We start from the raw sequence: 10,698 nt of genomic DNA, 5'->3' as shown, positions 1-10,698 counted from the left end.
TTGGATGACCTTTCTTGGGAATAGGCATAAATATGGATCTCTTCCAGTTGGTTGGCCAGGTAGCTGTCTTCCAAATTTCTTGGCATAGACAAGTGAGCACTTACATTTGTTGAGACATCTCAATTGATATTCCATCAATTCCTGGAGCCTTGGTATTTGCCAATGCCTTCAGTGCAGCTTGGACTTCTTCCTTCAGTACCATCGATTCCTGATCATATGCTACCTCTTGAAATGGTTGAACGTCAACCAATTGTTTTGGGTATAATGACTCTGTGTATTCCTTCCATCTTCTTTTGATGCTTCCTGCGTTGTTTAATATTTTCCCTATAGACCCCTTCACTATTGCAACTTGAGGCTTGAATTTTTTCTTCAGTTCTTTCAGCTTGAGAAATACGGAGTGTGTTCTTCCCTTTTGGTTTTCTATCTCCAGCTCTTTGCACATGTCACTATAATACTTTGTCTTCTCAAGCCACCCTTTGAAATCTTCTGTTCAGTTCTTTTACTTCATCATTTCTTCCTTTTGCTTTAGCTACTCAACGTTCGAGAGCTTAACTTTCAGAGTATCTTCTGACATCCATTTTGGTCTTTTCTTTCTTTCCTGTCTTTTTAATGACCTTTTGCTTTCTTCATGTATGATGTCCTTTATGTCATTTCACAACTTGTCTGGTCTTTGGTCATTAGTGTTCTATGTTTCAAATCTATTCTTGAGATAGTCTCTAAATTCAGGTGGCAAATTCTCAAGGTTGTACTTGGGCTCTCGTGGACTTGCTCTAATTTTCTTCAGTTTCAACTTGAACTTGCATATGAGCAATTGATGGTTTGTTACGCAGTCAGCCCCTGGCGTTGTTCTGACTGATGATATTGAGCTTTTCCGTCATCTTTTTCCACACATGTAGTTGACTGATTCCTGTGTATTCCATCTGGCAAGGTCCATGTGTATAGTCGCCGTTTATGTTGGTGAAAAAACGTATTTGCAATGAAGAAGTCGCTGGTCTTGCAAAATTCCATCATGCAATCTCTGGCATCATTTCTATCATCAAGGCCACATTTTCCAACTACTGATCCTTTTTCTCTGTTTCCAACTTTCGCATTCCAATTATCAGTAGTAATCAATGCATCCTAATTTTATGTTCGATCAATTTCAGACTGCAGAAACTGGTAAAAATCTTCAATTTCTTCATCTTTGGCCTTAGTGGTTGTTGGGTAAGTTTGAATAATAGTCGTATTAACTGTTCTTCCTTGTAGGCATATGGATATTATTCTATCACTGACAGCGTTATACTTCAGGATAGATCTTGTAATGTTCTTTTTGACAATGAATGTAACGCCATTCCTCTTCAAGTTATCATTCACGGAGTAGTAGATCATATGATTGTCTGATTCAAAATGGCCAATACCAGTCCATTTCAGCTCACTGATGCCTAGGGTATCGATGTTTATGCCTTCCACTTCATTTTTGACAATTTTCAATTTTCCTAGATTCGTGCTTTGTACATTTCACGTTCCAATTATTAATGGATATTTGCAGCTGTTTCTTCTCATTTTGAGTCGTGCCACATCAGCAGATGAGGGTCCTGAAAGCTTGACTCCATCCATGTCATTAAAGTCTATGATGGTTAAGATTGTGTGTCAACTTGGCTGGGCCATGATTCTCAATGTTGTAATGTAATCACTCCCATGATTGAATATACCGTGAGTGGCCAATCAGATGAAAGGGAGTCTCCTTGGGGGTGTGGCCTGCATCTGTATGTAAGCAGACGTTCTGGTTTTTGCTGTCTCTGTATCCTGCGCCTGCTTCTTGTCATCTCATCTCCCGTTCTTGGGACTTGAGCTGTCAGCTTATCTGCCGAACCTGGGATTCGTCCATCTGCACAGCCTGTGAGCGGGAGCCCTGCTCTCCGACCTGCCAATCTTGGGCTTGCCAGCTTCTGCAGCTGTGTGACTTGGGAGAGGCCTTTACCCTGATCCACGGACTTGGGACTTTCTAGCCTCTAGAATCACGTGAGCTGTTTCCTTGATATAATCTCTCTCTATATATATTTATACACTTTACTGGTTTTGCTTCTCTAGAGAACCCAGCCTAAGACAAAGTCTACTCTACTTTGAGGAGGCAGCTCATCCCCAGTCATCTTTTGAGTGCCTTCCAACCTGGGGGGGCTCATCTTACGGCACTGTATCAGACAGTGTTCTGCTGCTATTCATAAGGTTTTCACTGGCTAATTCTTTTCAGAAGTAGACCGCTGGGTCCTTCTTCCTAGTCTGTCTTAGTCTAGAAGCTCAGCTGAAACCTGTCTGCCATGGGTAACCCTGCTGGTATCTGAATACCAGTGTCATAGCTTCCAGCATCACGGCAACACGCAAGCCCCCACAGTAGGACAAACTGACAGACACTTGGGGGGAGGGTAGCACCCTAGACCTACTGAATCAGAAATTCTGGATGATGCCTCCGATTAGTGTTTCAGTAGGCCCTCCAGATAATTCTGATGTACCTACAGTTTGAGAACCATTGGACTAGGAGGACCAATGCCTTCAGCTCCCTCATCTTGGAGAAAGGGGCCTTCTTTCTTCTCTCATGCCAGAGGGAGCACAAGAGTGATGGGGAGCTGGGACACATCCTGCTTTTCCTTGCATTCAAAACCTGAGCCTCTTTAAGGAACCCTTCCTCAGCCTTTTTCCCCCCACTTCTTCTTCTGCTTCCTGCTCCCGGGTCCCCCTTCCTGTCTTCTCCTGCCTGGTAACTTTCCCCAGGATCCTAGTTCATTCCAGTTTCTGTCGCTAGATTTTCAGGCCGAGTTGCTCCCAAACCGGCCTGTTTTTTTTTTTTTTTTTTTAAATCAGATTCAAATGGGGGAAGATTTTTAAAAAACACGTGATTCCCGGAGATTCCAAAAGCACTGCTTTTTGAGAGTGAGATCCTAGAATTTGTATTAAGCTTCCCAGGTGATTCTCCCTTTAATCTCTGGGTTGAGGGTCGTACACGATTTCCCACGTCTGACACCCGTAAGCGTGTAGACCATCCGGGCCTCGGCCAGGCCTGACCAGCCGGAGGGAATCAAGCCCGAAGCTGGAGAGGAACCAGTGGGGAGATGGTGTTTTTAGGTCTCCAAGAAGACTCAGACCCCGTAGGGATGAGACGGAATCGGAAAAAAAAACTTAGACGGAAGAGGATTTAGGATTTTCTCCAAATACTAAATTTCTGGTTGCTGTCTTATTAACGGTCGGAAAACGGCCAGAAGCGCCTGCCAGTTGCACCTTGGAGTCGAAGGGGTCTAAGGACTGTGCTGGTGCATGGAGTTAATTGGTTTCGTAGGTAAACCCAAACCAAACTCACTGCGGTAGACTGGATTCCGACTTAGTGTCGCTATGAGTTCGCAGACCAACTACCCCTTAAAACGCTTTCCTTCTGCTCTTTTCATTCAGGGGAGGATTCTTCCTGGAAGGGGGCGCTATTATCGCTGATGCTTCCTAGCTCCTCTCTTGCCAGGACGCATCGCCGTGGTTCTCTTTGAGACCTGGACGCTGCCGGGCTTCCCCGCCCGGGTGCTGGGCGCTGGGGTCGACGAAAGCGGTGGCTGCGACCACCAGGAATAGATCTGCAATTCCCTTCTTGTCTTCTCTCTTACTCGTCCTAAATACCCGCGGCACACTTAGGGTTTTCTTCTTTTTATCCTCTTGCCTTATACTCGCGGCTTTCTGGCAACTTTTTTATGCAGAGAGGAGAGACACCCTAAGGAGGGAGAAACAAGACAATGTTTTAATCTGGGCCTCTTCCTGGGGGCGGCCAGACAGGACTGCCTCCCCTCCTCCAGGCGGATGCCGTCGAGCAGACGTCCGAGAGGATGATGACTCACAGAGGGATTTAGAACAGAGATTTGCAGTCTAACATTCAGTTTTTCTTCCCTTGGAGTAACCGCGGGACAGGATTCAGTATAGAAGGTCCAAAAATTGAATTTGACGGAATGGAAATTCTCGAGCAACTATTAAAAAAAAAATGGTGGTGACAGGTCATAGAAATCTCTCTGAGCGCGGTATTGCGTCAGGGGGTGTAGCTCAGTGGTAGAGCGCGTGCTTAGCATGCACGAGGCCCCGGGTTCAATCCCCGGCACCTCCAGTTTTGCTCTCATGCTCCTGGCTTAATCTTCATTTGTAAAAACAGGTTTGCTGCTCGCCTCCTTGCAGTCATTAACTCACACAGAAAACTATTTGACTCTGTTTTGCTTTTAATACCTATTCATTTCTACTCCAGGTCTTTGAAACCACTCTGGGTAGCTGCGTCAACAAGCGACAGACAGTAAAAGGGGCCGGGTAAGCGACAACCAGCTCAGAATACCAGAACTGTAAAAAACAACCGAGGCACCAAATTAACAAACTCGATCATATTTGGTTACAATTCCCAGTATTATTCAGGAGTAAGAAACATATAAAGAAGAAAAACATGCGAGGTCCAGAGGAAATTTTCTTTAGGTCCCTTCGTTTTTTTGAGCTTTTCCTGGGTCAAGAAACAGACCGGAGGAGAGAAAAACTTTTCCCACGAATTTCCCTACCACTCTCTTACCGTCGCAACCTTCCTCTTCCTCTTCTACCCCTCCTTCTCTGTCCCTCTCTCCCCTATTTTTTATGCATTTCTTTGATTCATTGTTATTATTCCTGCCTTTAATTAGAGTAACTCTTAGGTTAAAAATGATGTAAGCCTTGGATCCGGATAGAAGTTTCTTATTGCGTTAAATAAGTTCAAGCCTTCTTATCTGACTGACTAGAAGCTGCACTTGTCTAATTTTAAAAGATGAGTTAAGGAGGGAAATCAGAAAATAAAGATATACACCCTTATCCTCATCACTTCCCACTCCCGACTTCATCCCACATTTTGAAGGACTTCACACATGCGTATAAAACACCTCAACACACACCTGAAAGCTTCCTAGCACCTCTGACTAAGAGCCACTCCTGGGCTACCTGTCAGGCATAGAGGCATGCACACTAATGGCATGGTCTGCCCTCAGAAGGATGCATCCAGCAAAGAGGCATGTGCAGGCCCTGGAAGGAGGTTCAGGGCTGTTTGGGCAGGGAATTTTGGGAACCCAGATTATTTAGAATGTGGACTCCATGCTCATAGGGAGATACATGGCCAGGAGAGGGCCCAGGTCATAAGCACCTCTTGTCCAGGATTAAGCATGGTACTGGGTATATGCCCCAGGTTTAAGGGCATATTTGTGTTTGATAATGCATGAAGTGGTCCATTCCAATGTAGTTCTAAGACTAACCTTCCATGTTGTCTTTTCCAAAATACCCAGTTTCCTGACTCATGTGTGTGTGAATCTGGTAGTCTCTTTTGGAAATGCAATTTGTACCTGCTGGACATAGGACTGTATACCTGACATCAGAGTTCAAAAAATACCTGAAAAACTAGAATGTAACAAGGTAGAGTTGGCCAGAGGAAGAATCATTCTAAACTTCATGGATTTCTCTGTACAATGTTATGTGGTAATGGTTTATGAGGATGTTATGACATAGATCATATTATCATTAGGACTAAAGGTAGAACTTTAGGCTAAAAAAAGTTCTTCTGACAATTTGAAAATGTTGATTTAAAAAACAAACAAACATGAGTTTGTACTACCTTCCCATAATTTGGGGAATGATAAGGACAATGAAGTGTATGTTTTAAGGGGAGAACTTTAAGAATTTCGCCTCTAAAATGGATTTCTCTATCAATAAAGAGTACTAAAGGTATCTCCCAAGTGGAAAATAAAATCTGTATAATTCTTAAAATATTTATTATTATTATTATTTGATAACAGTTAGAACTGTCTCACTAGTCACATTTTAAGTGCTCAATAGCCACAAATGCTAATAGCTACAGTTTGGACAGCACAGATACAGAACATTTCCATCATTGTAAAAAGCTCTATTAGGCTATGAGAATTAGTTTTTTTTTTTTTTTTTTTAAGAGAAAGCTTAAATCCAACAAAAATTACAATTTCACTTTTAAAATATTATTCAAATATACTCAATTTTTTAAAAAATTTGGGCAACTAGAAGAATCAAATATACTCAATTTTTTAAAAAATTTGGGCAACTAGAAGAAACCCATTTACAAATATCCAAATGGTCCATGAGGTGAGAAATTCAAGCGTTACCATAGCTTTAGTTTTTGAGAGGATTGTAATAAGTATAGATTAGAAAAGATCAATCTTCTCACAGAACTTTTTGGGTAAAATTTGTCTAACACTAATTTTTCAAAATTTGGATCAATTGGTCTTTGTCATTATGGGTGCTTTCGTGTAATATAAGCATCAAAACTCTGGAGGATGACTATGGCGCCACCAAATGGTCATCTTGGGAACACCAAAGACATTTACTGTGTATGAGTTTGGGGATGGCCAACATCTTTTTTGTAACTGTAGATTGTTGTTTTTGTGTATGTTTTTCTGGGTTATTGAAATCATATTGTGAACCTGTTTTTGTATTACCACTAGTAGTTTACTAGGGAATTTTCTTTAGCCTCAAAAGTTCTAACTTCATATTGGCTTCAATTAAGTAATTTTTCAGATATTGATTTTCCTTTAATAAATCTTTAATACTTTTCCATTTTTGATTGAGGTGCCCAAGGAAGTTGAAAAAACCCTCTGTTTCTATAGCATAGCATTCAAAAATTATAAACAATCTGAAGCCATAGGTACTCTCAGTATAGATATTAACTTTTAAACCTTTTGCAAGTTGTCAGGTTCAAGTGGGAATTATTAGTGTAGTCATCTGAGTAGATGTTGGTAAAGGTGTAGTTTCCATTTCATGGCATTAAAAAGTTACAGCATATTCAGCAAAAAGTATACCTTGAATTTTAAAAAAATATGAACCATCAACCAATCAGGGTTGTCTAAAGGAATATCAGTCAGTACATGGCAGTCAGAATATCTTCCTCCTATCTCTATTTGATAAAGGGGTCAAAGGTGCTCATTTGTATACCAGTTAATATCAAGAGTTAATTCTGATTATCTCAGTCATCTCCATCAGCTTCTAAATACACTTATGCCTGATCTTTTACCTCTGAAAAGTTTGGCAGCCAGCACAACTAACAACCCCCTCTAGCCTGGGATCCTAATAAGGTTCTGTTTTAGAATTTCCACTTTTACATATTCTTGCTCATATGTCATCCATTCTTCATGGCTTACAAAAAGTAATGAATCAGAGGAAACTTTTTTCTCTGTCTCGGTATTTCCTTTATCCTCTCCTCTGGACTGTGGGATTGCACTAAATTCATAAATTGTTTTAGGGAGAACTGAAAATTAGATGAAGTAGAGTCTTCCTCTATAAGAATATGGTATGTTTTTACAATTTTTAAATATATGTTTGTGACTTTAAAGAATATATTATCGTTTTGGATATTTCTTGGTATATAGAAGTTTATACCCAGGAGTTTTTGTTCTCTCTTTTTAAATTTTCCTTCCCTTCAATCCTCTCCATCAATTCCTATTCTTTTGAATGCTTTTAGCATATTGAATAGATTTTCACATTGTCAAAAGCCTTTTCTGCATCTATGGAGATAATTATGTATGGTTTTTCTCCTCAGATCTAGCAATATAATGGGTTATATCATTGGCTTTCCCAATAGTGAGTGATCTTTACATTCCTGAAATAAACCCCACTTAGACATCATGTATTATTATTTTTAATGTGTTATTGGAGTCTGTTTGCTATTAATTTTATTTAAGATTTGGGCATTGAATTTCATATAGGAAATTGGCCTGTAGTTTTCTTTCTTTCTGTTTTTTATAGTTCTACTTTCTTCTAACCCATTATTTTCAGAGTTTATCTTTCTTAACCTTTCCTTCTGCATCCTTTTATTTTGTTGTTTTTCTTTTGTTTTGAGCTGAGTGTTTAATTCATTTATTTTTATAGTTATTGATATAGATACTTAATGGTATGTTATTTCTTCTGATAAATATTTTAGCTTTATCCCACAGATTCTGTTATGTCAAGTTTGCATTTTTATCATTTTTAAGAAATTATGAAAATAAATTTAGTATTTCCCCCTCTGACCCAAGAGTTATTTTATAGTATGTTTTAAAATTTCCAAGTGAGGACTTTAAAAAAAAATTGTTATTAATTTCTAGTGTCCTTGCCTGATGGTCAGTGAATGCTGTTTTTATTGTTTCTATTCTTTGAAACTTATTGAGACTTTCTTTGTGGCCTAAAATGTGGTCAGTTTTCATTAATGGTTCATATGTACTACACAAGAAAGTGGGGGGAAAAAGAATTACTGGGCCCAAGCACCCTCACCACCCTTTCTCCCCTCCTTGATCATTCAGCATTGTTGGAGTGAGGTGATCTATATTTTTGTGAAAATCTCAATTCATTCTTCTAGTATGAGAACCTCTTCAGACTGGTTTAAAGCATTTATTCAAGTACATAGAATATACATAGAATGTATAGATGTATATATTCATTTTTACTGACATTCTTTTATCTCTGATTGGAGAAGGATTATATATATACTATTTGTTTTGATATCCTTTTCATCTCTTGAGGATTATTTACTGTACCACCTTATTATGTCTTTCTGCCTATATAAGTGACTTCCCCAATGTAAGCTGAAGCTCTGTCAGTTTGTTGGGCTGGGAGAGAGAGGACCAGAGACTCAGAAAATGACTTGGCTGATGAACCAGTGCAGTCATGCGGTTTTACAAAGCGTTGATGTTTCGCAGGTGGATCCCCAGGCCACAAATTACCTTCCTGGCGTCCTTCTTGCTCGAAAGGGTATTTTGCCCGCAAAGGGGCGCTATCACAGCTGGCGGGTCCCCTCCGCGGTCTTCCCAGTTAGCGTCTTGGAGGGTCTCCGCGCTCAACCGCGGGCTGGCCGCCGAAGTTTGGGAGAGGGATACTTGCGACCGGCACTAGCCGATCTGTATTTTTTTTCCTGTCTTCTCTCCTCACGCAGACCTAAAATGGTCTCTATTTTTGTTTCCTCGCATTATTCTTTGTGGCTTTCTGGAAGCCCTTTAAAGCAGTGGGAGAGAAAAGGAAGAGAGAGTGAAGACACTAGAGAAAATGTTTCAAACCAGGTTTTTCCTGATGGCGGCAGGAAAGTGATTCCGGGCCTCCCAGGAGCGGAAAGATTCCAGAATCACCAATAGGAACTTTTGGTCTAAAATGCAGTTTACTCTTTTTTCTAACAAAGCGCGACACAAGGCCTACATTTTAGATTTCGAAAATAAAGAAATTGTGTATAACAGAGTTATCTTGTGGCTAGTGATCAGTCTTGAGTATCTTCCCGAAAGGGCTGCTTGTTCAGGGGGTGTAGCTCAGTGGTAGAGCGCGTGCTTAGCATGCACGAGGCCCCGGGTTCAATCCCCGGCACCTCCATTTTATTCTCTGTCGCAGTTTTTGGTTTGTATTTGTTATTTTCACTGCTTCATTCTCTTTTTCTTACTCAAACAGAAAGTAAGCCTATCTACTCAACGATGATTTGCCATTGTTACTGCTACCCCATTTCTACTCCGCGAGCCTTGGTATTTCCCAGGGCAGCTGTGTCAGCAAGAGGACAAAGACCCATTCATTCAACAGTTCTCCAATCTGAGACAACCCGTCACTAAACGGACGAGCCCGTTCATCTTCGGTTCTGTTTTGCAGTACAGTATATTAATAAAGCAGGAAAGAAAATATAAGGATGGAAAGATGTAACGAAAGAAAAGCACAAGGCCCTCAGACGATTTCTCTTAGTTTCTTCTGTTTTCTGAACTGTGTGGTCGGTCGTGATCAGACTGGAGGCTAAACAAGGAGAAACGCGGAGCCTTCCAAACTGGGCAGTTGAGAAATTAATTTTTATCAAAGAATGTAAAGCCGTCACACTTAAGTCAGAATAGCTCCATTGGGAAAAGCATTCGGCTGACGATCTCAAAATTCACGAATTGATTTAGAGGTTTCTTTTGTCTTTACTCTTACCGGAGAAAAACTGGACTTTCTCAGCTGATTTACAGAAGTAATTTGACCTAATAACAGCTGCGCCCTCTCTCGGAAAAGAATTTTCCAGACCCTCGAAGCTCAGTGTAGAGCGCTATCTTCGCATGTATGAGGCAACCGGTTCGACTCCCGGTACTTCCAAATCTTCTTTAAGGTCCTTTCGTGATGCAATCTATGAATCGGAATCGACTAGACGGCAACGGTTGTGGGTTTTTTTTTTTTTTTTTTTTTTTTTTGGTAGTGCAAACGGTTTGCACTGGACAACTAACCTAAAGGTTGGCCGTTTGAACTTACCCAGCGGTACTGCAGAAGAAAGGGCTGACGATCTGCTTACATTAAGATTACAGCAAAGACAACCCTATGGAGCAATTCTACTCTAACACATGGGGTCGCCATGAGTTAGAATAGACTCCAGGGCAACAGGTTTAGTTTTTGATCAGTGTGATCCTTGGGCCATAAGAGTTATCCTTGGACTGAGGGACTAAATTGCTGGGCGGAGGGATGTGGGGACCATGGTCTCGGGGAACATCTAGCTCAATTGGCATAACACAGGGTATAAAGACATTGTTCTACATTCTACCTTGGTGAGTAGCGTCTGGGGTATTAAAAAGCCTGTGAGCAGCTATCTAGGATACTCCACGGGTCTCAGCGCTTCGGGAGCAAGGGAGAATGAAGAGAACAGGATACAAGGAAAAGATTAGTCCAAAGGACTAATGGACCACAGCTACCAAGGCCTCCACC

The 10,698-nt window shown here is 40.9% G+C and overlaps 1 protein-coding gene and 2 non-coding genes across 3 annotated transcripts in view; all 3 read left to right on the top strand.

Moving 5' to 3' along the window:
• The window catches only part of LOC101358792 (DNA-binding protein RFX2-like), a 55,253-nt gene extending 51,662 nt beyond the window's left edge, over positions 1-3,591 (top strand). Inside the window, exon 13 of the mRNA XM_023741387.1 lies at positions 3,485-3,591. Coding sequence (XP_023597155.1) covers positions 3,485-3,591 — 107 coding nt within the window. The remainder of the gene's footprint in view (positions 1-3,484) is intronic.
• A 448-nt stretch (positions 3,592-4,039) lies between these two features.
• Positions 4,040-4,111, top strand: TRNAA-AGC (transfer RNA alanine (anticodon AGC)). Its single transcript has one exon. It is a non-coding gene; the product is annotated as a tRNA-Ala (tRNA).
• Positions 4,112-9,288: 5,177 nt separating this feature from the next.
• TRNAA-AGC (transfer RNA alanine (anticodon AGC)) lies at positions 9,289-9,360 on the top strand. The gene has a single exon. It is a non-coding gene; the product is annotated as a tRNA-Ala (tRNA).
• The last annotated feature ends 1,338 nt before the right edge of the window (positions 9,361-10,698 follow it).

The sequence above is a fragment of the Trichechus manatus genome, unplaced genomic scaffold (assembly GCF_000243295.1).
Source record: "Trichechus manatus latirostris isolate Lorelei unplaced genomic scaffold, TriManLat1.0 scaffold00180, whole genome shotgun sequence".
Classification (NCBI taxonomy): domain Eukaryota; kingdom Metazoa; phylum Chordata; class Mammalia; order Sirenia; family Trichechidae; genus Trichechus; species Trichechus manatus.
This window is presented reverse-complemented; position numbering and strand designations above follow the sequence as displayed.